Here is a 27,686-nt window from a genome sequence, read left to right as displayed (position 1 = left end):
AGTAGATCGTTTTAGTAAGATGGCTCATTTCATTGCTCTTCCCCGATTACCCTCTGCTCAAGGGTTGGCAGTCTTGTTTCCCCGTCATGTGTTCAGGCTCCATGGGTTGCCCAGGGATATTGTCTCTGATCGGGGTCCGCAATTCATTGCTCGTTTCTGGAAACGTTTTTGTGCCTCATTAAATATGAAACTTTCTTTAACATCTGGGTACCATCCACAATCTAACGGACAAACCGAACGAGTTAACCAGTCATTAAAACAGTATTTACGGTTGTATTCGGCCAAACTCCAGAATGATTGGTCTGAATTTCTTCCGTTAGCCGAATTTGCTTATAATAACTCTTGTCATTCTTCCAACAAGAAGTCCCCATTCTTTTCAGTCTTTGGCTTTCATCCTAGAGCCAACTCTTTTTTTCCTCATTCTCTAGTCTCCTCGTTGACCTTAACCTCCCATCTCAGAACAATTTGGAGAAAGGTGCACCTTGCCTTGAGAAAAGCTGCCTTCCGAGAAAAGAAATTTTCTGATAGGCTCCGACGTCCTTGCACTTTTAAGGTGGGAGATAAGGTATGGTTGTCAACTCGCAACATTAAGCTCCGACAACCTTCGGCTAGATTGGGACCCAAATTTATTGGACCATTCCTTATCATTAAGAAGGTCAACCCAGTTGCTTTTCAGCTACGCTTGCCGAGATCTCTCAAAATTGGCAATACTTTTCACTGTTCTCTTTTGAAACAGTATTTTTCTTCCAGGAGATTTCCTCGGAGGACTTCCCAGGGTAGATCTCCGGTGGATGTTCAGGGGCAACAAGAGTTCTTGGTGGAGAAGGTTTTAGATTTTAAGCTTTCTCGGGGTCGGCTCTATTTTGGTCCACTGGTTATGGCCCTGAAGAAAGATCTTGGGTGTTGGATAAAGATTTACATGCTCCCAAGCTGAAGAGGGTTTTCTTTCAGGAGTTTCCTCAGAAACCTGGCTCTAGGGGTTCTTTAACCCCTCCTCAAGGGGGGGGTACTGTTAGGCGCGGCGGTCTTCGGCCGTGCCCTGACTGAGCAGCGGTCACGGCCGCTGCGCCTCTCTCCTTCCCTGTCCCCCGCACGGCGCCTAGCAACGCCAGGACGCCGTGCGCACGATAGCTGCCGGGTCCCTGGCAACGCAGGACGCCGTGCGTGCAGGGCCACCGGGTGTATAGCAACGGGGACGCCACAGGTGGACCGCGTTCCCCGTTGCTAAGAATAGTTAATTAGGTTGCTCGTGCAGCAGGGCAGCTGCACGGCAACTAGTAATTTGGGTCTGGGGGCTGGTCCTGCCGGCCCTCCTGTTATTGGCCAGCAGGGCCTTTTTATGTGAGCCAGTACACTGCAGCCCCGCCGGTGATAGCTTCTTGTATGCTGTTCCTGCCTTGCAGAACTCTGTTCCTGTCAGCCGTGTTTGGTGGATCTTGCTCCCTGCCCTTTGGTACTTTGGAGGTCCGAAGCCGGTCCTGGGAATCCTTCTAGTCCTTGCGAACCTGTTTGTCATCTGGGGTTCTCGCCCGGTTTCGTGAGTAGCGGCTTCTGCCGCGTGTTGCGGCCTATGCCGCTTAGTGTTTACTTAACTGTGAATTGGTGCATTTGCGGAGGTTTACGCTTTCACTGTCCTCCCCGGAACTCGGCGGTGCCGTGTAGGGGAGTGGACAGTGGTTTCTTTGTAGTTCTTTTTCCTTTGGTGGCGTGCCGCACATACGTTTAGTTTTTAGGTAGTTTATAGCCCCTAGCGTGGTTGTTTCAGTTAGAGGTCCCCTTGTTATTACCCTGTCTCAGTTCACGCCTTGTCTCTCTTTAAGACCTGAGGGGGCATCGGAGTTGGGCAGACCTAATCCGCCCTTCAAACACGGCTGCCATGGGCCCAAGAAACCATAGTCGTTCAGGCGTGAATTGATAACACGGGTAAGACAACGGAGGTAGGGTGCTAGGGGCTATTTCCTTCCCATTTCCCAATCCCAGCATTCCGTCTTGGTGCTCAGGACTCACTACATAAGATCTCCCCTGTCCTGAGCATCAGGATCGTAACACCCTGGGCAGGAGTGACACTGGAGGAAACACGTAGGGCAGCCGAAAGTTCCATGGAATTCCCAGTGCGTCCAGGAAGGCTACTTGAGCATCCCTGGTTCTTGATCCGAAGACCGGAACTTTGTGATTGTGTCGAGACGCCATCAGGTCTACATCTGGTAGACCCCACTAGGAGTTGAAAGACTTCCTGATGAAGACTCCACTCTCTGGCATGCATGTCCTGACGACTGAGGAAATCCGCTTCCCAGGTGTGGACTCCCGGAATGAACACTGACGATATTGCCTGCAGATGGCGTTCCGCCCAACAAAGGATTTTTGACACTTCCATCATTGCTATGCAGCTTCGAGTGCCACCTTGATGGTTTATGCATGCCACCGTCATGGCGTTGTCTGACCGTACTTGAACAGGCCTGTCAGTATCAGAGGCAGGGCGAGAGACAAAGCATTCAACACTGCCCACAATTCCAGAATGTTTATCGGGAGGAGAGATTCCTCCTTGGTCCAGCGACCCTGGGAAGAGTGTTGCTCCAACATGTCGGTATGCCAGCAGTCGGGCTCCCGGCGCCGGTATGCTGTTCGCCGAGAGCCCGGCTGCCGGCATACCATACTACATCCGCGTCAGGGTCTCATATATAGTGCTGCACAGTATTTACCATTAAGTGTATTCTACTGTGTACTCAGTCACATCATACCGGATTTATTAGCTGATGTTGTGTAATGTATGCGCAGTCACATATTACCGGATTTAGATGCTGGTGTTGTGTGCTGTACACCCTGTCACAAACTAGGGGATTGATTCATAGGTATTGTACTCTGTCTGGCTGTATTGTACTCATACGCTCTGTGGTTACATTCACTAAAATGTCTAATACAAACGGCGGGAAATCCACGGACGCTCCTGTATCATGCAGCGCATGCGCAAGGGATTTGCCTGAGGAGGCAGCTTTGAATGATGGTCTGTGTAATATGTGCCATACATCTCCCAGTCAGTCGGCAGCCCCTGTAACCAATCAGGAGCCACCTGGGGTGGCATTCTCAACTATGCTCAATACACTTGTGACACGCCTTACGTACCCTATGGGACCTCCTGTGCCATTGCAGCCACATATTGTCCCTATGGTAAATCCGCCTAGGGCTGATAATTTGTCTACCCAGTTGCAGCAATTGAATCAATCTTTGGTTAGACATAAACTTACCCTAAGTCACTCTGGTGTCACTGGGTCATCTAAGCGGGCTACTTCCTCCTCACAATCCACTAATCTCTTGGAAGATTCTACTGAAGAGGATGGGGAGTATACTGACCCGTCAGACACTGATACAGCTGCTTCTGACTAGAAATCTACAACTCAGGTTGATGTCCCTGACCTAGTGGTTGCTATTAAGCAAATCCTACAAATAGATGATGATGTGGATACCACTACTGTGTCTAAGAAACCTGATAATTTTAAACATCAGAAGGTAACTAAAACATTATTACGGCATTCTGACCATTTAGTAGTACGTCAAGGACCCTGATCTTCGCCAGGAAAGAAATTCTCCCTATCTAAAAAGATGGTAGCTCGTTATCCTCTCCCTTCTGAGTTGTGTAACAAATGGCAAAATTCACCGCCGGTGGATTCACATGTCACCCGTCTCGTGGTGTCATCTACTCTGCCTGTCACCACTGTCACCTCACTGAAGAAGGGTTGGAGGGTTGCCTGAAGTCTATTTACTCCCTTACAGGTGCTGTTCATAGACCCCCTATAGCAGCCTCCTGGGCTGCAAAAGGAATTGAAGCATGGGTTCAGGCATTAGAGGAAAAGTTGCTTCAAGATATATCTGACACTGCCAGACAATACCTGTCTCAAATAACCATCACCGCCTATTACATTCAAGAGGCGTACTCTGAGGCAGGCGTGTTGGTGGCCAAGGCATCGACTACGTCCATCCTGGCTCACCGTATTCTGTGGTTGAGGTCGTGGAAGGTGGACCTGGACTCCAAAAAGACCTTGGAGGTACTCCCTTTTTAGGGAGACATGCTATTTGGGGAAGATCTCAATAAGATTGTGACTGACTTAGCGGCTGCTAAGACGGCATTTCTCCCGAATACTAATCCTTCTGCACACAAGGCAAAAGGTACCACTTTTCACTCCTTTCGTCCTCAAGGGAAAGCAAAAGGTCAAGCATACCCGAGACAATCTCGTGCTCCCAAAACCACTAAGCCCAAGATAAAACAATCCTGGGCTGCCCGTCAGCCTGCTTCCAAACACGACAAGCCTGCTGGATGATGGGGTGGGCCTCCCCCTGGGGGACCCCAGGGTGGAAGGCTGACTTCTGCGATTCACCCAGGTCTGGTTAAAGACCACTTCAGACACATGGGTGCGGGAAGTTGTCTCTCATGGGTACGCAGTCTATTTCAAGAGACGTCCCCCTCGCCAGTTCTGCACAACGGTTATTCCTTTGGATCAGTTGAAGGCGCAAACTCTACAACTCGCTGTACGTTCCCTCCTGGATGCAGGAGTGATAATGCCAGTACCTCTATCCCAGAGAGGCAGAGGATACTACTCAACTATGTTTCTTGTCCCGAAACCCAATGGGTCTTTCCGGTCTATACTCAACCTCAAATCACTAAACAAGTTTGTGAGTGTGTAAGTTCCGTATGGCAACACTGCTCTCCATTGTACTGGCCATGGAACCCGGAGACTATATGGTATCCCTGGATATACAAGATGGACCCCCACGAGGGAGAAAAACTATCGGTATGCCGGCTGTCGGGATTCCGGCAGTTGGCAACCTAAAGACCACCCCAGCGAACCAGGAAAGCATCTGTGACCGTGTGCCTAGAGCCGGAGCGTCTCCGCCGCAAGTACCCGGGAACAGAGCCAGCGGCAGTATGCGATGCTGATGGGGAGGTGACGGAGCCGCAGCACAGAATGTCACCCTGACATGTAAGTGCTACGGCCGTTGAAGTCTTCTTATAGCTTATTCAGGGTTGCCCAGTGCAGCCCCCCTGTTAAGTGACCTGCTTCTGCAGGCACCAACTCGAAACTGAGCTCACAGTGCCTGGTGGTGGGGTTATAGAGGAGGCCCCAGTGCATTACACACCCTGCACCCATTATAAATATGCTTATGCCCCCAGCAGGTTATGTTTTGCTGGAGTCTTGAATTGTAGACAGGTGAGGTAATCTATTTTGATTGGTCCCCAAGACAGAATTTGCTCAGAATGCCAGGCCACCAAAGACATACTGTATGTAAGGAAAGCCAAGGCAGCCACATAATAATGGCATGAATGGCAATGGGGATAACCATGAATGACATTTCACCTTTATAGAGTGTCCCACTGGTCATCTCCAGAGTGACTGTACAACATTGTATAGTAGTATCTTAAATCTGGCTCCCACCTGCTGTTGCATTAGAGATGTTGATAATGGTCCAGTGGACAGTTTAAACTTTGAAACAACACAAGATGAGATAGTGGGGCAGATTTATTAAGCCTGGTGAAGTGATAAATTGGAAGGTGATAAAGGACCAGCCAGTCAGCTCCTAACTATCATTTTTCAGACCCAGCCTGTGACATGGCAGTTATGTTCTGATTGGCTGGTACTTTATCACCGTCCTCTTTATCACTTCACCAAGCTTAATAAATCTGCCCCATAATTCCATAAATGATCTGTGGGCAACCTGCACTTGAATGGAGAACTGGGTAGCATTATTGGAAGGAGTTTGAAGAATTCTACCCAACATACCCCCTTCATCCACTTAATTTTCTGGACATTAGGGACGTTTATTAAATAAAGCAATGATATAACCATTACATCACAGTATAATAATGATGATAATCATTAATTGTAGAGCTTTTTCTCTTGTGTGTCAGAAGTAATTTTAAATCTTACACTTTGCATAGCTCGGTAGGAGAACAAGTATAGAAAAGAGAGGCATAGACTTCTAAGCAACTCTTCTAAAAGTTGGGCTTACTAGGTCTAGTGCATTAGTCGGTTCCCTGGTGGTCTTGAGCTGTCTCCATGATCTCTCATATCCAGAGATTTGTTGGTTGCCATCTTGTCTGGCCACAGTGTGAGTAAAGCTGGATGGTCTAATAATGCTATTCCTCATGCACTCTACAAGTAGTAGAAGAAGACTGATGCTGTAAAATGGGTAGAACATATATTAAGAAGCAGGATAGCCCGTGGCTGTAGCAGTATGTAAAATATCTTGGAGCAGACTGCAGTTGTAGTAGAACTGGGGGCCAGAAGTAAACTGAGGAAGACTGCAGGAAACATTGGAACAGAGTGTTGGAGCATGACTGGGGCATAATGTTAACCAGGGCACCACTATAATTGATAAAGTAAACTACGACACTATTATGGGGAATAAAATTAACTAGTGTACTACTATGGGACATAAAATGAACAACTGCTGTGAAGAGAGGTGTATCTTTAGAAGGTGGAAGGACCCCTTCAAAATGTTGCTAATGGTCCCCCAAAGTTCTGGCTATGCCCCTAAGCATACATTAAATATACTTCCAGCTAACTAAACCCAGAATGTACAGGTGTGTCTAGTACACCTCTCTCAGAATGCAGAATTTGGCGTCGATTTTTAGAGGCAGGAGATTTATCAGAGGAGACTTGAGGCGTACCCCACTTACACAAATCAAGAATGATTGTAGGCACATAAAGGTATCTTTCCCTGAAGGCTTCTCAAACTCTCAAGACCAGATGAAGTCACAGATAGCCCCGTGGTACACAAACAGCATGAATGGTGTAAGTATAGGCAGAAGATGCTTACTCTATTTAAAGCGTACCCAAATTTACAGGATAGTTGTATGCAGTAAACACATCAAGGTATCTTTTTTGGGTGTGATATAACGTACCCCAACTCACGGTTAAAAATGCAAAGATGTTCTCATAAAGATATCTTTATATGGAAATCTTCCCCATAAGCCCCTTTTTCAAGGAGGCCAGTCAGACTCAATTCCACGATTTTTCCAAAAATATCAAAATTTATTGGATTACACATCAATCCATATAGAATAAATAAATCCACATAAAACAAGTACAAAAAATGACTGAAAAAATCAAACTACAAAAAGCAGCTGCACAAGGTAAAATCGGTATAAAAACAGTATTTGGAATTACTCACACTCCTCAAATCATCAATGCATTTCAGTCAGGTGACCTTTATCAAAATGTACTGGAGTGTGTCTGAGGCTAGGTATTTATAGGACAAACTGCCAATGGAGATGGAGCAGGAAATGACCTCACGTAATTGCTGGAGGCTGGTCAAGTTCAAATCCCAAAACTATTTATTTATTTATTCCCAGCTCAATATCCACTGGCACTTGGTAACGGCTTATCTTGAATGAAGAAATGACTCTATATATAAGTGATCATTACATCGAACACAACAAACTATTTATGTATTCCCGCTGACCGGAAGTTCCGGCAACCGTGAATTATGGAGAATGTAGTTCCCCTTTACTGCATTTTAAATAACAATACAACGTTAAATCGGGTGTAGTATGGCTGACCTGCGGTCTCCTGACCGCCGGTCAGCTTACCGACGCCGGGATCCCGGCGTCGGTAGGGGCGAGTGCAGCAAGCCCCTTGCGGGCTCGGTGGCGACCTGCGGTCGCCACGGGTTCTATTCCCACTTTATGGGTGTCATGGACACCCACGAGTGGAAATAGTCCCTGTTGGTCGGCATGCTGACCATCGGGATACTGAGCCGGCGGGATGGTGGAGGAGGTCATGTGACTGTCGGTCAGCAGACCGCCGTTATCAATATAAAATAATGCCTGTAATGCTCGTGGTATATACTCAAGGTCAAGTTTCTGTTATTTGAGCTAAATTAAATAACAGGAGTTTAAGTTGAACTTTTTATGAGAACAAATTATATGCTCTCTACATGAGTGGAATAGACAGTGACAGGCCTAAAGTAAAAAGCTAGCCAAGCTTAGTGGTTATCCTGCGAATACCTCTCTAGTAAGAGAGATAGTGAGGGCTACAGCAGTCTTGGTGTCTCAAGTTGGATATGCTTAAAGTATAAAGACATTAATATATAAGGTATAAGGCATTAATATATATTTAGACAATGTGTCTCTTTCATTAATTAGGTAAAGCAAAGCAGGAGTATTACCTAGTGAGGGGATAGTGAGAAAAAGATAGAGAAAAAGTTAGGACAAAGACATTAAGTCACGGAGGTACAAGTAAGGGAAAGAAATAGTATAGGCAGAGAGAGTTAGAACTGAGTAGGAGTTTTACAAGTGTGTTCCCCCACTGTCACCTGTTTTAGTCTCCTGTTAGAAGTGGAAGGTCCAAAGTCAGTATAAATAACCCCAAAACTTTGGGGAAGTACCCCTGATTTTCTGGGTTCACTATAGCAACGGTATCCACGTAGAAGAAAAGTCTTATCCGCAGCAGGTGTTCGGTAAGTATATCAGTTACAATAAGGTGGCTTCAGACCCTTAATGAGGTTGTGGTAGGTAGAAGATGATTTTAAATGATAGGCTTAAATCGGGTATCCTTCCAAGCCCCGACTGGGCACTTCATAAGAGGTGCTGTAGCCAGTTCCCCCTGTATAAGGAGGATCCAGGGTCTGTTGCGTCTCCAGCCGCTTCCATGTCCCAGAACGGTCCAAAAGCCGCGGTTCAAATAACCCAGCACCCGGGGACACTACCCTCTGACTAGATTGCCTCTCCCAGTTCAATCAGCGGGGCTTTTGTCCAGTGCAGGGGTTTCTCAATTCCGTCTCCCGTTAGTCAGCGGGAGTTACAACACGCGGCTCCCAGCTGTGAAGAGCAGCGCGCCCCCTCCGCCACGCTCTTGATGTTCTCACCCCCTCCACCTGAAATGCCCCGGTCCAACCAGTACGGGCACCATGAGTCTAGGCTGGAAGGTCAGTCGGGTCTCCGGATCCGCGCTCCACGCCAGTCAGGAGGACACGTGCCATACAGTTCATGAGTGGGGAGACGCTGCACCGCCGGTCTCTGGCGCTCTCTCAGCAGACGGAGCACTGCAAGTCCAGGTATGCGATTGCAGACTGCAGCCACAAGTCCCAATTGATGCATCGGGGTTATAGGGGTCTAAGTTATGTGGCCCAGATAGAGATCTCAGACCACGCTGGCAGGTTTTGATAAGTAGGCCATCAGTTCCAATGGCTGGACTCCAGGGAAAACAAGCCGGCCCCTACACAATCTTAGTATTGATCTCTTCACCAGGATGAAGAGAAGCCGTTTAGCCCCTTGCCTTCCAAATTCGGTGTGGATTGATGTAGTATGAGGATGGATTAGGGAGCTAGTGTGTAGGAGCTCCGTTAAGATGCGGCCATGCTGGATGCCCCGCCCACCGAAAGTCCTATTCCCTTCACTTTTGATGGTTCTGCAGTTAGAACAATTTCCACATCTATAGAACCCTTTCGATGTTATTCTAGATGAGGCAGATGAGGTTTGTAGGGCACTTGAAACTAATTTTGATTTTAAATTCGGGGCCTTACGAAAAACATCGATCGGTCTCTTGGGTACGAGAGTCCCGATCACAGGATCCTTTTTCAAGAGACCCCAATGCTTCTTAAGCACTCATTCAATAGACTTGTGTTGAACGTTATATTCCGTGACAAATGCCCATTCAAATTTATTATCTTTATCCTTTTCTTTATTACTGGTCAGGAGATTTTTCTGTTCGACCGTATTGATATCCTCCTTTACTTTAGAGATTTTATCTGTATTATAACCACATGCTTCAAATTGTTGTATCAATTCTGTTGCTTGTGTGTCAAAAATCACATTCTCACTGCAATTCCTCTTCAATCTTTTCAGTTGGCCCAACGAAATTGAGTTCAGCCAATTTTTGTGATGGCAGCTGTTAGCTGCAATATATGAATTTGAATCTGTGGGTTTTGAGAAGGTTTTTGTATTGCTTTTCTGGTTCTGTATATACACAGTAATATCCAGAAAATTAATAGTCTGTCTATCTTTTACAAAAGTGAGTTTGATATTCTTATCATTAGAGTTTAGGAGGGAGCAAAAGGCATCAAGTGAGTTCTCGTCACCCCTCCACACAAAAAATATGTCATCTATATAGCGGACATAGGACACTAGGGGGTATATTTACTAAGCTCCCGATTTTGACCGATTTGTTGTTTTTTCTTCAAAGTGTCATCTCGGGAATTTACTAAACTCAAATCACGGCAGTGATGAGGTAATTCGTATTTTTTTTGGAAGTCAAAGAAAAAAATACGAATGAATACACCATCGGTCAAATGCGGCTGTTTAGGTATACAACGCGGTAATTTACTAAGCATTCGTATTTGAAATCTCTACCGTGAAAGTGCATTGGCGGCAGTGAAAAAAAGCAAATCGTAAAAAAAGTCTGGAAAAAAATAGACCTGCTTTTGAGAAGCGTGTTTACATGTGTTTCCAATTCTACATTAATCACACCTGCCTTTTTGGCCCTTTAAAAGGGACCCAAGCACATTTTTCAAACCTCTCACTCTGAAATGGCTGCTGCCGTGTGTAGTACTGATTTCTTGTTTGCTGTGGGATACCTGAGACTGCTCCATGAGGCTACAATAAACCAGGGCCAGGAAACTGAACATGGTCAGCAGGTTGTCCAGATGCCGCGGAGGCTGCACAGGCCTCGTTTTTTTTAGGGGGCATTTAAACTTAAACGCATTAGCCGATGACCAGGTCATACAGATGTTCCGGCTAAATAGAAACAACATTTTCTGTCTGTATGACCTTGTCAAACTGGACCTAGACCCTGAGACAGCACGCTCTGGCTCTGTCTCAGGCCTGCACAAACTCCTGGCTGTGTTGCACTTTATGGCTACTGGCAGCTTTCAGGCTGTGACTGGTGATGTAATTGGTATCTCACAGCCCACCTTTTCAAAATATTTAAAGCAGGTGAGTTAAAACATACATACGCCTCTATGTCTAAGTGGTGCTTCTGTTATGTAATATAACACAGTATTGTATTACAGGTCATGACACTCACCTTATATTTTGTAATGTCCACTCAGGTTTTGGATGCTTTGGATACACACATAGATGCCTCTATCTGCTTCCCTACCCAGGAGTCGCAGTGGCATGCAGTCAGGGTAGCTTTCTATGAGCTTGCTGGCATGCCCAATGTGCTGGGTGCCATAGATTGCACACACGTTGAGCTGAGACCACCTAGGGGCAAGCAATACATTTATACCAATAGACATCTGGCCCACTCCACTAATGTCCAGGTGGTTTGTGATGCAAATCTAAAAATTTTGAGTGTTGTTGCGGGTTACCCTGACGGCTGCCATGACTCCTTCATCCTCAGTCAGTCATCCCTCTTTGATAAATTTGAGGCCGGACAAATGCCTGATGGATGGCTGCTGTGTATGTTCCAAGTTGGTTGTGTGTATGTGTGTTAACCTCAACATCGTCATTATATAAGCTATTTTTTGCCTAAACCACATGTCCTAATGTTGGCTATATCTGTCTTTCAGGTGATGGGGGATATGGCTGCTTCTCTTGGCTTCTTACTCCATTGTCCCAACCTGATTCCCCTGCTGAACACAATTACAATAATGCACATAAGTCCACGCGGAATGTGATAGAAATATGTTTTGGGGTACTGAAATCTAGGTTTCGGTGTCTGGATAAGTCTGCAGGGCTTTTGTTGTATAGTCCCTTAAAGGTGACTAGGATTGTGTTCTGCTGCTGTTTTCTTCATAACATGTGTTTGTGCCAACATCTGCCACATGTTGAGGAGGAGGAGGTTGATGTTGGTGATGAAGAAAACAGCCAGCAAGTAGAGGAGTTAGAAACATCTGGCGACAGTGTGAGTACAGATGTAGGGAGGCAGGTAAGGCAAGAACTGATTCTGCGTTATTTTACCGGTAAGTCTTAATTTTTCATAATCAACATTGGCTAACCCTAATCCTAAAATATATGTAGTTATGAATTCTGTTTGTGATGCGTTATTGTTTGATATTAGTCATGTTGTTTACAGTTAGTCAATAACATTTTCGTCTTACACTGTCTTTCAATAACAAATTAAACATTACACATATTGCGTTTGAGTAATTTATTACCTTAAACACTTGAATTTGGTTTGTCACAATTCGATAATCTTTAAATATATTTGAAAATACTGTATATTTTGATGCAGGCTTGCTCATTTCCTAGGTGTTTTTTTGCTGGGTGCAGAGGATTGTTATGGCACATTGGGCCGGGTTCTGCTGGATCGTCTAACTGGGGAGGTAACTGGGGTCTGGCTAGGTGTGGTTGTCCCTGAGCTTGAGCTTTGATGCTGGGATGCCAACACATTTATATTTTGGCTCAGGTTGTTGAGGCTTGCTGTGAGTTGTGTGGTTGCGGCAGTGTTGTTGGCGATGATTCGGGACAGGCTTTCTGTAATTAATTGATTATTTTGGATAATTTGAATGAGGGCTTGTTGATGGCGGTGTTGTTCATCCATTATTCGCTGAAAACTTGCTATCAGTTGGCTGTTGTCGGCTCTCATCTGCTCCATGGTATTGGCCACTGTGCCAAGTTGCACAATCAGTCTGCCTGAGTTTCTACTGAGTCTAGGTAGATGATGGGGCAGACTGGAAAGATATTGGCTGTGTGTGTTGAGACAGGCATAGTTTTGTGCCTGTTGTGTGGCCCAACTGGACCAAAACTCTGGTCCCATTTGCGGCTGGGGTGGTGTTGGGCTCAATTGGGGGGTGGGGGTTGTTTGGGGTGGTGGAGATATGTCAGCCGGCGTGGTTGGCTGGTTATTATCAATCGCTTGCAGGTGGAGTGTGAACGTTTGCTGCAAGTCAGTTTCCTGCTGGGTATCCTGGGTCATGATGTCTGGATCTGTATGGGGTTGAAGACAGCCACAATTTAGTTACTGTTGTGCTTCTGGTTGGTTTCAGCTATACGTCAACATGCATTACTTCTTAATATGCATGTTGTCAATGATAAATAGAGTGTGGGATAAACTTAAAATATTATTGTACATTATTTTAGAAACATGTGGCTTCTTAGGTACCCTACTCATTTCATCAATTATTTAGGTAAATGTTGGACTATGAGACATACTTAATGTGCTAACACGTAGAACTATAACAAATAAAAATTCCACCATTTACATATTATGTTTGTAGCTTCCTTTGGGCAAACAAACACAATACATTAAATGTGTTGAACAATACACTCATACATTGTTAAAGGCTGTCAGTGTTGCCCTGGAAACTTTAAAAAATATAGTGGAAATAATTATAAAAAAAAATATGGGGGTAAATTTACTAAGGTGGTAGATTTGTAGAACTGGTGATGTTGGCCATGGCAACCAATCTGATTCTACTTACCATTTATGTAGCTGCTACTAGCAAATAATAGATATAATCAGATTGGTAGCTATGGGCAACATCACCAGTTCTAAAATTCTACCACTGTAGTAATTTTTCCCCATGGTTGGCAGGAGTGGGCACACCTATTTAGCGCATATTGTTAAGTTGAGATGTGAACAACGAAATAATGCTTACCATGGGGTCAAATTACTAAAATGGAAGTTAGATTTAAGATGGGATGTTGTCCATAGCAACCAATCACATTGCAGGGATTATATTCGAGAAGGTGCTGTATTAATGTGACGTAGAATAAGATTGCTTGCTATGGTCAACATCACATCTTAAAAAGAACTCCCATCTTAATAACGTTACCCCCATGTGTTTGCTGGTGGGGATTAATACAAGGATGAGTGTGTGTTTTTGGTTATGTTTTTTTGGTGTGTAAAAACACTGTGTTTTTTTTTAAATATTGTATTTTTATGTTTACTCACCAGACAGCTGAGGGGATTGTGGTTCCTCGCTTTGTGGACTGGCCAAAATGGCTTCTGGTGGCTGAGCCAACACAGTGGAGATGCGCCGTTGTGGTGGTGAGGATGCGGGTGTAGATACTGCCTCAAGACGCCGTCTCTTGCTAACCATCTTCTGGAGACTGGCAGACCCCTGTGAAGGTCGTCTTAGTGGAGGGTGGTGCGATGATGAAGTTCCTATGAGATAATATAAACATTATAATTCTGTCTTTCTATGTGTTTGCAGATTATGTGTATACACAAAATTCTTACCTGCATCGCCAGCATCCGCATCTCTTGGCAGTGTGGTTTGTGTCCTGGCTGTGCTGGCTCTCTTTTCGCAGTGACGTGCGGTGAGCTAAAAGGCTGAGGAGGCACTGGCTAGCACCAGAGCCAGATTTACACACAAAATATGAGCCAAAGGGTACATCTGGGTATTATACACATGTGCAGCAGTAAAAACTCCTGGAAATTTGGTGAGTTTTGATTAGAGATGTACGGAAAAGATAGCCAAGTGAGGCACTGCCTCACCTGCCATAGACTTTTTACTCCAGAGTTTTGGCTATAAAACTGATTAGAATAATGCAAAGAAGATATTTCAAACATATTCTTTGTATTTTACATATACTTCATACAGTAAAATCTGTAGCACAAACGTTCATATGACAGGAAAGGCTCTGCCTCACCCCACCGCACATAACTTTTGTACTGTCGAAATATTAAGATTGTCCTTATGAGCATTATATTGTGATTATATATTTAATCTAAAACCTTATTGTGATGTGGACATATGAAGAACATTATGAGAAGTAAACAAAACTTTGGTTATGCTTTTCTGTCTGACTTCATTGGGTGTGTATACTTTAATTATGAACCAATTACACCAACCAATCCATACCCTAAGGTGCAGAATTCACAATATTATACAACTACAAAACCAACCGTGGATGTTTAACACAACAAGAATATTAGTCTGTAATTAAAAATTGATTTAATGACAAAAATAACTCACAACAACCAAATATATTATAAAAAATGATTAAAAAATATATAATCTGCGGTAAAAATCACATCATGCACACAAAGGCCTACCCAGAACAACATACAATAACCATAACTACATTCAACTAAATTGACTTAACATTCAGGAAAACACATGAGTCACACTTCATTTAAAGTCACCCCCAAAAATAAAAAAAAATAAAAAAAAGGCAGCAAAAGGGCCAGGACAACTGCTAACTTCACAATACAAAGGGAAAAAACATAACTATTTATGTATAAAACTACATCACCAACACATTAGAACAATGAACCAACTTACAATCACAATTAGCTAGAATACATTTCAGACAACTAAGGACAAATCACATATGTTAAAAAAAAAGAGTTATTGTACAACAAACTCACCATCCTGCCTTGGACGATTCGAATCCCGGACATTAGTCGCACCAGCCACTTCTGGCGGAATAAGGGAACGCACAGGCTCCTCCCAATCCCTATATGACGCTCTGAAGGGACGGCCACCCCCTGTTTGTCTGGCTGACTTAGCCTCCTTCGCCATCTTAGCCTTAACATGGCGCTTGATGTCGTAGAATCACTTACGACACGTGTCCTTGGTCCTCCTCACCACACCCTCACTATTAACTGCTGCTACTACCTTCCGCCACAGAACACTCTTCCTGCGTGAAGGAACCTTGGCAGCATCAGGCCCAAACAGCTGACGATGATGTCTCATCAGCTCCCGCACCAATGCTACATTCTCTGCATAGCTGAACTTCACATTGCGCCCAGTCTTTGTAGTGGTGCGTGGCTGCGGAGCCACAGCACCATCACTCTCACTCGAGGCCGCAGCACCAACCTCCCCCTCACTAACCTCCTCCACCTCACTCACCTCCTCCCTCTCACTCACCTCCTCCACCTCACTCACCTCCTCCACCTCACTCACCTCCTCCCTCTCACTCACCTCCTCCCTCTCACTCACCTCTGACTGGGACATATTCCGGACAAACAACAAATAACACTGATAAAAATAAAACACAAAACACACTCCTCCACTACCACTACACACCAAACACACACACACACACACACACACACACACACACACACACACACACTCACAAACAATGACAATAGACTGAAAAAAAATACCAAGACAAAAAACTAAATAGACTTTTAAATAACTACACAACAAGTATGACAAGACTACTTACACACGCAGTACAGCACTCAGCAATCGCAAAAAACCACCTCAAATCCTCCAAAAACTCCAAACAACTCTCCAACACCAAACAGCACTTCCTCTCACCTCACCACTAGCTAAACCCACGAGGTTCGGTCGGTTTGGGGCGGTTTTATAGTAATGAGCACAGACACTCCTCCACCAGGAAACAAACCAATCACGGACGAGTGACAAAAACGAAAGTTATAAAAAAATTGCGTCCGGGAACGAAAAAACACTGCCGTAACATTCAAATGGCGCATTCGTAAAAAAAACACACAACACGGCCGCAAAAACACAAAATCGGCCGCATTCTACCTTTGAAAAACACGAATGACAAAAAGTTGCAAATTCACACATTCGATGTCAATCGTGATTCATCTCCCACCAAATCGACATAAATACGAATTTTAGTAAATATACTAGAATCTCGGTTTGCTCCGAAATCGCCTCTCCCATAACCCCATAAAGAGATTGGCGTAACTCGGAGCGGACCTAGTGCCCATCGCTGTCCCAGTTTTTTGGATATAAAACTGTTCTTTGAAAAGAAAAAAGTTATTATTCAGAATAAAACTAATGCCTTCAAACGTACAGTTTTATAAATCCTCTGGTAAGTTGGATTGATAAAGGAAATGGCGGGTCGCCTCTACACCATGTTTGTGTTCAATTATGGTGTAGAGAGATCCGACATCCGCCGTAACAAGCCAGTCCCCCTCCTGCCACTGCACTGAATCCAACACTGCAAGGAAATCCCCTGTAACTTTAAGGTATGATTTATTGGAGAGCACCAATGGCTGTAGTACAAAATCGATAAACTGTGATAGATTCGCCGTGATGGAGCCAACCCCTAATATAATTGGTCTCCCAAGCGGATCCATCAAGCTCTTATGCACTTTCGGAAGCACTTATATAACAGGGGTAACTGGACTTTCAGCTATAATAAACCTGGCTTCCTTGTTGCTGAGTGTGCTTTTCTTTTCATACTTATCTATTAAGCTTTTAAGTTTAAGTATAGTCTGTTCATTCCTTAATTTCCTATATGTGGTTGAATAATCAGTTATTTAATAATTTCTCCTTCGTATTTGTCTAAATCCATTAAGACAATACCCCCCCCCCCCCCCCCCCCCCCTTTATCGGCTGATTTAATAACAAGTGAGATGGGGGGTTTTAAATCTCCTAATGCTTTCCTTTCTATAGATGTCAAACTAAAGTTCTTTTTTGGACATGTGTTTAATTATTTGAAATCATCCAATACTAAGGTAGCAAATGACTCAGTGAAAGGGCATTGAACATGTTTGGAGAAGAAAAATAGATTTTGGTTTAAACGGGGTTAATGCAGTCTGTTCCTGTTCCATCCTGATATCCTGATTTGCTAAATATTTCTTAATTGTTCATTTTATAGTGAACCTTTGCACATCTAAATAGACATCAAAGGGGTTCATAAAATTTGTAGGTGCATACTTTAAGCCTTTTTCTAGAACAGATGTTTCACTGGGGGTCAAAATATGCGAACTTAGATTAAAGATCTTTACTTTTTTTCAAAGAATTTTGTTCCTCCTTTCCATGTGTATTGGGGGAAATAACTTTCAATTTTTTTATTGTACTGGTTCTTTCTCATACGTCCTAGAGGATGCTGGGGTCCACTTCAGTACCATGGGGTATAGACGGTTCCGCAGGAGTCATGGGCACTTTAAGACTTTTCAAGGGTGTGAACTGGCTCCTCCCCCTATGCCCCTCCTCTAGACCTCAGTTTAGAAAATGTGCCCAGGCAGACTGGATGCACTCCAGGGGAGCTCTACAGAGTTTCTCTGAAAGACTTATGTTAGGTTTTTTTATTTTCAGGGAGGACTGCTGGCAACAGTCTCCCTGCTTCGTGGGACTTAGGGGGCAGAAGTAGGAACCAACTTCCTGAATAGTTTCATGGCTCTGCTTTTGGCTGACAGGACACCATTAGCTCATGAAGGGTACTGAACGCTAGCTGCGGCTATGTGCTCACTCCCACAGCCCGCCGTCACCCCCCTTACAGAGCTAGAAGTCAGAAGACAGGTAAGTGTAAGAAGAAAAGGATCTTCAGACATCGTGACGGCTGAAAGGTACCGCGCAGCAGGCGGGAACTCTGCGCGCCATGCTACCCATCACATACAGGCACTGCAGGGCGCGGGGGGGCGCCCTGGGCAGCATGAAACCTATTAAAACTGTCAGAAATAATGGGCATAAGATGCTGAGGCACAGTCCTACCCCCGCCAGTATAAATATTAGTTCAAAAGATCTGAGGGGAAATGCGCCATTGCGGGTGCGGGGTTTCCTCCTCAGTCAGTCAGCACACTGCCCAGCGCCATTTTCTCTCCCTCCAGGCTGCAGAGAAGAACGCTGGTCCTCCTCCACTGCTGAATTAAGTATCAGGGTGCTAAACAGGGGGGGCACAGTGAAATTTGGTGCTATATATATATACATATATAATATTGTGTGATTATAAAAGCGCTACAGGTCTGTGGGCATTGGGGGTCATTCCGAGTTGTTCGCTCGTTGCCGATTTTTGCCATGTTGCGATTTGTTGCAAAATGCATATGCGCAAGGCACGCAGGGTGCATGCGCTTAGTTATTTAACTAAAAACTTAGCAGTTTTGCTGTGGATCCTGCGGCGCTTTTCAGTCGCACTGCTGATCGGTGAATGATTGACAGGAAAGGGGCGTTTCTGGGTGGTAATTGAGCGTTTTCCGGGAGTGTGCTAAAAAACGCAGGCGTGTCAGGGAAAAACGTGGGAGTGTCTGGAGAAACGGGGGAGTGGCTGGCCGAACGCAGGGCGTGTTTGTGACGTCAAACCAGGAACTAAACGGACTGAGCTGATCGCAATCTGTGAGTAGGTCTGGAGCTACTCAGAAACTGCAAAGAATTATTTATTAGCAGTTCTGCTAATCTTTCGTTCGCTATTCTGTTAAGCTAAGATACACCCCCAGTGGGCGGCGGCCTAGCGTGTGCAATGCTGCTAAAAGCAGCTAGCGAGTGAACAACTCGGAATGAGGGCCATTGTGTGTTACACAGATATTTTATTACTGGTGCTGGGTTGTGAACTGCAAATCCTATCTGTGTCCTTCTGACAGACTTTACTCTGGGTCTGTCCCCTATAAGTCCCGGAGTGTCTGTGGTGTGATTGTGCACGTGTGTCACATGTCTGATGCAGGGAGCTCTTCCCCTGAGGGAGCCATTTTAGGGACACAGAGTTATTGTATTTGGATAAATACCGCACCGGTGTAAAGACAATATGGTAAGATAAATCAAATCAGCCAAAATTAATAGTTATAGAAAATGCTACGTTTTCAGTTATGATTTGGCGGTGCACCCAGAGTCGAAACGAAAACAGTGAAGAGAAAAGAGAGACTCTTTTGTGGGCGCACTCTTTACTTTTAAATGATAATGTAGATATTACATGAATCAAATACGGAGAAATCTAAGTAAAAAATATAACTTTTATTAGCATCATGGAATAAAAGGATGTATAGTCGTCAAATAAGGTAACAATCCAATGTATAATGAAATTTGAATAACAAAAATTATATTGATCCTCAGTAACACAAACTGATAATATAAAGTGAATAAATGTTCAATTAGTAACAAGTCAATGCTAAAATTAGCATAATCGGTCCCGATTGCATAAATCTAGTAAGAATGCCATGAAAATAATAAATCAAATGTAACGCCTCCAGATGATACTGGGGCTGCCGAAACTGGTAGGCCCTATAACCGTACAAGATCAAATTATAATAAAATGATAATTTTCACACTATTTGAGCAGGGGATAGAGCAGATAAGAAAAAGATAGCAGTGTGAATCTGCTGTCAGCGTTAGACTCAGAGCGTAACGGACCAATGTGAGCTCTACAACACCGGGTATTCCTCAATGGTCACCCACTAGAGTACTGACCCAGCCCGACACTGATTAGCTTCCAAGATCGGACATTTTTTTATATGTCTTTATATGATTCAGTTCCATTAATACTAACACTCTTTATTTTTTTTATTTTTTTTTATTATTATTTATATTTATTTTTATTTTTATTTCCATTTAATTAATTATTCTATTAATCAACTAATCTAGATCATTCATATTACCAATTATGTTATGCTACGTATATATTTACATCTTAGATTGGTTATTTAATAGACCCTTGATTCATAAATATGGCTGATTCAGCGCGTTCAAGATCCATTGCCTTAGACTCTTTACCTTCCTAATTCTCAATATTGTTAGTAACCAAGGGTCCCTATTTTCTAATAGATATATTTTTTAGGTTTGCTCTGTCATTTTTTGGCTGTGATGCTTATCAGTTTCATTGTCTTATTTTTCTTATTCCTATTTTTATTCTTACTCCCCCTTTTTTATATATCAATCAATTAACTGTTCTTGTTCTTGTTTTTACTTTTATATTCCTTTCGATGTGGCATCACCTGCGGGCTTTTTTGTCTGCTGAGTCCGACTGTGAACGGAATATATTACACAATCAAAAAGGCTGCAAGCTACCTATGGATCACAGCTGAAAATGATCCCATCTACTTATCTACCTCAGCTGCAGTGATTTTCATGTGGTACAATTGATTAGAGAATCGGCTCATATAGAGCCAGCACTGACGCAGTCCGCAACAGTAAGTGATCAAGCCCATGTCACGGGTGAAACGCGTCTTCCGTGTGCTCATCGTTGGTCCCCTTTGCCGTTGAATGCCGTACATCCACTACAATCAGCCGCCGCCTCGCTGCCCAGTGTCCGTACCAGCTTCCGTGTGCTCATCGTTGATCCCCTTTGTCGTTGAATGCCGTACATCCACCACAATCAGCCGCCGCCTCGCTGCCCAGTGTCCGTACCAGCCCCGCCGAGTTACGTCATTCCATCATCAAGACTGTCTCCAGATTACGACCCGATTTCAACGAGTCTGTCCGGTATACGTGCCTCATGTCCTGGAATGTGACTACATTATATGAGAACTCTACACCTCATCTCATATCAGGACCATCATCTACATCTGGGACCCTTTCCCTTCGACTACCTTGCGGGTAATATCGTACCATTTGCCGACTTAACCTTGGCAGTTTAATTTTATTTTATCACTTGTTAAGTCAACCACGGATGTGCAATTTATTTCATCCAATTTAATTGATGTAATTTAATCATTTTTCCCCCAGTGACAACGCGCTCTATTTTCGCTGGGTATATTTGGGCAGTGCCAATCAATACCCCCACCCTAAACCCTCCCTCTTTCTTTCTTATATTTTCACAAGTTAGTTTTAAGATTCTTGTATTAATACATAATTAACCATCTCCTCATACATTACTTCACGAGTGAATACGGTGTTATTAAATGCAAAGCTAGCAATCACATTGTATACTCTACAACCATTCACTCATGGGAGCCCATGAGACATCTTTGATTACGATAGGATTTACAAGATATACATATTAGTAGATCAGTGGGTCCTTTGTGACCTGGAATCAGCAACATTGATAAAGTATCTTTTTCCTTCTGGGCTCAATCACGGAGCACTGGCAACATTGCATTCGTGTGAAGAATTCATCACTTTCTATCATTTGTTTATGTCTGTTCATATAAAGAATCCTAGTTAAGATATTACTCAAAAATTGATATGCATTTATTAGTATGTAACCTTTGGTAAGGTATGAATAGCTGACAGGCACTATTATCTGTTTTCATCCTTTATATCTTTTTCGTGGACTCTCACCATTGATTCAGGGTTTATCCCTGTCTAACATTGGCAGCAGATCCATCTTTCTCTTTCTACTATACATTTAGTGAACTCTCATCAGTGATTCCAGAGCCCTTGCCATCATTCGCAATCCTCTACTATCATACCACACTGTAAACGCCCAAAACCGTCCGATCTTGGAAGCTAATCAGTGTCGGGCTGGGTCAGTACTCTAGTGGGTGACCATTGAGGAATACCCGGTGTTGTAGAGCTCACATTGGTCCGTTACGCTCTGAGTCTAACGCTGACAGCAGATTCACACTGCTATCTTTTTCTTATCTGCTCTATCCCCTGCTCAAATAGCTTGAAAATTATCAATTTAATTATAATTTGATCTTGTACGGTTATAGGGCCTACCAGTTTCGGCAGCCCCAGTATCATCTGGAGGCGTTACATTTGATTTATTATTTTCATGGCATTCTTACTAGATTTATGCAATCGGGACCGATTATGCTAATTTTAGCATTGACTTGTTACTAATTGAACATTTATTCACTTTATATTATCAGTTTGTGTTACTGAGGATCAATACAAGTTGAGTATCCCATATCCAAATATTCCGAAATACGGAATATTCCGAAATACGGAATCTTTTGAGTGAGAGTGAGATAGTGAAACCTTTGTTTTCTGATGGCTCAATGTACACAAACTTTGTTTAATACACACAGTTATTAAAAATATTGTATTAAATGACCTTCAGGCTGTGTGTATAAGGTGTATATGAAACATAACTGAATTGTGTGAATGTAGACACACTTTGTTTAACGCACAAAGTTATTAAAAATATTGGCTAAAATGACTATCAGGCTGTGTGTATTAGGTGTATATGCAACAAAAATGCATTCTGTGCTTAGATTTGGATCCCATCACCATGATATCTCATTATGGTATGCAATTATTCCAAAATACGGAAAAATACGATATCCAAAATACTTCTGGGCCCAAGCATTTTGGATAAGGGATACTCAACCTGTATAATTTTTGTTATTCAAATTTCATTATACATTGGATTGTTACCTTATTTGACGATTATACATCCTTTTATTCCATGATGCTAATAAAAGTTATATTTTTTACTTAGATTTCTCCGTATTTGATTCATGTAATATCTACATTATCATTTAAAAGTAAAGAGTGCGCCCACAAAAGAGTCTCTCTTTTCTCTTCACTGTTTTCGTCAGGGACACAGAGTTGTAATGTGGTGGCACTGCCGACACACCATGAGCCTGAATGGGTGAAAGAATTACGTGATAGTGTGAATCATATCAGTAAGAGATTAGATAAGTCTGAGTCTCATGCAGAAAGCTGGAGAAAATCAGTGGAAGATGTGATTTTTAGTGGTTCTGCTTTTTCATCCACAGGTGTCACCTCTGGGTCACATAAAAGACCATTTGCACAAATAGTACAAACTGATACCGACACGGACATTGATTCCTGTGTCGACACTAGTGATTCCAGGGAGATAGATCCTAAATTGGCAAAAAACATTCAATACATGATTGTTGCTATAAGGGAGGTTTTGGAAGTTATGGAAACCCCTCCGGTACCTCAGGAGAAGGCTTATTTTTATAAAGAAAAGAAAATGAATGTAACTTTCCCTCCTTCTCACGAGCTAAATACTCTTTTTGAGGGAGTTTGGGCAAACCCTGAAAATAAATTTCAGATTCCCAAAAGGATTCAGGTTGCTTATCCTTTCCCGGCAGAGGACAGGAAAAGGTGGGAGTCACCCTCAATTTTAGACAGTGCCCTGTCACGGTTAACAAAAAAGGTGATTCTCCCTGCACCTGGGATGGCTTCACTAAAGGAGCCGGCGGACCGCAAGTTGGAGACTACGTTAAAATCTATTTATGTGGCCAATGGTACGCTGCTCAGGCCCACCATTGCTTGCGCATGGGTGAGTAGGGCTATCGAAAAATGGTCAGATAACTTGTCATCTGAAATTGACACGATAGATAAAGACAAGATTCTCCTAAAGTTAGGTCATGTCAAAAACGCTGCTGCATACATGCTAGAGGCCATGAAGGATATTGGGCTTTTAGGTTCAAAAGCTGCTACCATGGCAGTCTCGGCTAGGAGGGCGTTGTGGATTCACCAGTGGAATGCTGACGCAGATTCCAAGAGAAATATGGAGGCTCTCCCATATAAAGGTGAGGCCTTGTTTGGAGATGGGCTGGATGCGTTGGTTTCTGCAGCTACCGCAGGTAATCGACATTCTTGCCTTATGCTCCAGCACCGACAAAAAAGATACATCACTCTCAGATGCAGTCCTTTCGGCCCAACAAATATAAAAAGGCCAAAGGTTCCCCCTTCTTTGCAGGTAGAGGCTTTTTATTCAAGCCTCTTTGTAGTTCCGAAGCCGGACGGCTCGGTCAGACCAATTCTGAACCTAAAATCTCTGAATCTCTACCTGAAAAGGTTCAAGTTCAAGATGGAATCTCTGATAGCAGTGATTTCCAGTCTGGAGGAAGGAGATGTCATGGTGTCGGTAGACATAAAAGATGCCTACTTACATGTTCCCATTTATCCTCCACATCAGGCTTATCTGAGGTTCGCGATACAGGATTGCCATTACCAGTTCCAGACATTGCCGTTCGGACTCTTCACGGCACCGAGGGTATTCACCAAGGTGATGGCAGAGATGATGGTCCTCCTTCGACAACAAGGAGTCCATATAATTCCTTACCTGGACGATCCCCTGATAAAAGCGAGATCCAAGGAACGGTTGGTGCAGAACATTGCACTCTCCCTGTCAGTGCTCCAAAAACACGGTTGGATTTTGAATTTTCCAAAGTCACAGTTGGAACCAACGACAAGATTGTCTTTTCTGGGGATGATACTGGACACAGAGGTTCAGAGGGTATTTCTTCCAGTGGAAAAAGCTCTGGAGATCCAGAAAATGGTCAAACAAGTTTTGAAACCGACAAGAGTGTCAATACACCAATGCATTTGGTTGTTGGGAAAGATGGTAGCGGACTATGAGGCCATACAGTTTGGCAGAGTCCATACCAGAGTTTTCCAGTTGGATCTGTTGGACAAGTGGTCAGGATCCCACCTACACATGCACCAGAGGATACTCCTGTCCTCCAAAGCCAGGATTTCACTCCTGTGGTGGCTGCACAGTTCTCACCTATTAGAGGGATGCAGATTCGGGGATTCAGGACTGGGTCCTAGTAAGCACGGATGCAAGTCTCCGAGGCTGGGGAGCAGTCTTTCAGGGAAGAAGCTTCCAAGGAAAATGGTCAAGTCAGGAATCCTGTCTTCACATAAACGTTCTGGAATTGAGAGCCATTTACAATGGCCTTCTACAAGCGGTGCATCTTCTACAAGATCGGCCAGTGCAGATCCAGTCGGACAATGTAACAGCAGTTGCGTACATAAACCGTCAGGGCGGAACGAAAAGCAGAGCGGCAATGGCAGAGGTGACAAAGATCCTCCTCTGGGCAAAAAGACATGCGAAAGCTCTGTCGGCAATTTTCATTCCGGGAGTGGACAACTGGGAAGCAGACTTCCTCAGCAGACATGATCTCCATCCAGGAGAGTGGGGCCTCCACCAAGATGTCTTTGCAGAGGTGACAAGTCTTTGGGGAGTTCCTCAAGTAGACATGATGGCATCTCATCTCAACAAGAAGCTTCAGAGATATTGTTCCAGGTCGAGAGACCCTCAAGCAGTAGCAGTGGATGCACTGGTGACTCAGTGGGTGTTTCGATCGGTTTATGTCTTCCCTCCTCTTCCACTAATACCAAAAAGTTCTCAAAATAATAAGAAGAACAAGGGTTCGAGCAATCCTCATTGCCGCAGACTGGCCAAGGAGGGCTTGGTATCCAGATCTTCAGGAGTTACTCATGGAAGATCCTGGGCCTCTTCCTCCTTGAGAGGACCTGCTACAGCAGGGGCCGTGCGTATATTAAGACTTACCGTGGCTACGTTTGACGGCATGGCTGTTGAGCGCCGGATCCTAGCCCGAAAGGGGATTCCTAGGGAAGTCATTCCCACTCTTGTGCAGGCCAGGAAAGGAGTAATGTCAAAACATTACTACTGTATTTGTAGAAAATATGTGTCTTGGTGTGAATCCAAGAAGGCTCCTACGGAAGAGTTTCAGTTGGGACGTTTTCTCCATTTTCTGCAGGCAGGTGTGAATGCGGGCCTAAGATTGAGTTCAATCAAGGTTCAGATTTCGGCCTTATCAGTTTTCTTTCAAAAACAATTGGCCTCCTTTCCAGAAGTTCAGACGTTCGTGAAAGGGGTGCTGCACACCCAACCTCCATTTGTGCCTCCGGTGGCACCATGGGACTTTAATGTGGTGTTGCAGTTCCTTCAATCGGATTGGTTTGAACCTCTACAGGAGAAAGAATTCTCACTTGTTAAGTGTTCATGCTGTTTGCCTTGGCATCCGCAAGGCGGGTGTCTGAGTTGGGGGCCTTGTCTCACAAGATCCCTTACCTGATCTTCCATGGAGATAGGGCAGAGTTAAGAACTCGTCAACAATTTCTTCCGAAGGTGGTTTCGTTTTTCTATATAAACCAACCTATTGTGGTGCCAGTGGCTACTGACACCTTCACTACGTCAAAGTCTCTTGATGTGGTCAGAGCTTTGAAAATTTATGTCGCTAGAACAGCTCGGATACGGAAAACAGAGGCTCTGTTTGTCCTGTATGCTCCCAACAAGATTGGGTGTCCTGCTTCTAAGCAGACCATTGCGCGCTGGATCAGAGGGACGATTCAGCACGCTCATTCCACGGCAGGATTGCCGATACCGAATTCGGTAAATGCCCATTCTACTAGAAAGGTGGGCTCATCCTGGGCGGCTGCTCGGGGGTCTCGGCATTACAACTTTGCCAAGCAGCTACTTGGTCAGGGGCAAACACGTTTGCAAAGTTTTACAAGTTTGACACCTTGGCCGATGAGGACCTCAAGTTTGGTCAATCGGTGCTGCAGGGTCATCCGCATTCTCCCGCCTGTACTGGAGCTTTGGTATAACCCCATGGTAGTGAAGTGGACCCCAGCATCCTCTAGGACGTATGAGAAAACAGGATTTTAATACCTACCGTTAAATCCTTTTCTCCTAGTCCGTAGAGGATGCTTGGCACCCGACCAAGTGCGTACTTTACCTGCAGTTGTTAGTTTGTTGTTACACGAGTGTTGTGTTATGATTATTTTCAGCATGTTGCTGCAATTGTTCATGCCCGTTGGCGTGTGTTAACTTGAATACCATGTTGTGCGGCATGGTTGAGATGTGAGCTGGTATGAATCTCACCTTTAGTTTAAAAGTAAATCCTTTCCTCGAAATGTCTGTCTCCCTGGGCACAGTTCCTATACTGAGGTCTGGAGGAGGGGCATAGAGGGAGGAGCCAGTTCACACCCTTGAAAAGTCTTAAAAGCTCCTGCAGAACCGTCTATACCCCATGGTACTGAAGTGGACCCCAGCATCCTCTACGGACTAGGAGAAAAGGATTTACCGGTAGGTATTAAAATCCTGTTTTTTCTTACTCTCAGTTTTGTTATGCCACCTCTTTTTCCTCTCTTCCGGTGCTGTTTATTTATCTGTAATTTGACCGCCGTAGTCGCCTGTCTAAAAAACGTTGCTCCCTCAGTGGCAAACGCAGGATTTGCATGGGGGGGTTTCCAGAACTGTGCGGAGCCAATCACGGGGGTGGGGACTGAGGTGACCCAGTATATGCTGGGTCCGTAAAACTAGTGTGTCTGTGTGTGTGTGTGTGTGTGTGTGTGTGTGTATGTGTGTGTGTATATATATATATATATATATATATATATACATATATCTATATATATATATATACACACATACTTAAGTATGTTTGTATTTACCCACTGGGCTTAAGGTGTATTGGATGAGTGCACTATGAGTG

At 44.0% G+C, this 27,686-nt stretch overlaps 1 protein-coding gene and 1 pseudogene across 1 annotated transcript; one reads left to right on the top strand and one right to left on the bottom strand.

Moving 5' to 3' along the window:
* Positions 1-12,102: 12,102 nt before the first annotated feature.
* Positions 12,103-14,177, bottom strand: LOC134968903 (uncharacterized). Its single transcript, XM_063944514.1, has 3 exons — positions 14,118-14,177; positions 13,830-14,042; positions 12,103-12,862 (listed from the first exon to the last, which is right to left on the bottom strand). Exons 2-3 carry the CDS (start codon positions 13,975-13,977, stop codon positions 12,213-12,215), a joined length of 798 nt encoding a protein of 265 aa, XP_063800584.1. The 5' UTR covers positions 13,978-14,042; positions 14,118-14,177; the 3' UTR covers positions 12,103-12,212.
* A 7,735-nt stretch (positions 14,178-21,912) lies between these two features.
* LOC134940820 (5S ribosomal RNA) lies at positions 21,913-22,031 on the top strand (annotated as a pseudogene).
* Positions 22,032-27,686: the final 5,655 nt, after the last annotated feature.

Source organism: Pseudophryne corroboree, chromosome 1, assembly GCF_028390025.1.
Source record: "Pseudophryne corroboree isolate aPseCor3 chromosome 1, aPseCor3.hap2, whole genome shotgun sequence".
Classification (NCBI taxonomy): domain Eukaryota; kingdom Metazoa; phylum Chordata; class Amphibia; order Anura; family Myobatrachidae; genus Pseudophryne; species Pseudophryne corroboree.
The sequence above is the reverse complement of the archived record's forward strand: the minus strand, read 5'-3'. Positions and strand labels throughout refer to the sequence as shown.

Coding starts and splice junctions, on each gene's coding strand:
- LOC134968903 (XM_063944514.1), bottom strand. CDS start 13,977: ATGGTTAGCAAGAGACGGCGTCTTGAGGCAGTATCTACACCCGCATCC. Junction 12,863..13,829: donor ACAATCCCCTCAGCTGTCTG/GTGAGTAAACAT, acceptor AACCCCATACAG/ATCCAGACATCATGACCCAG.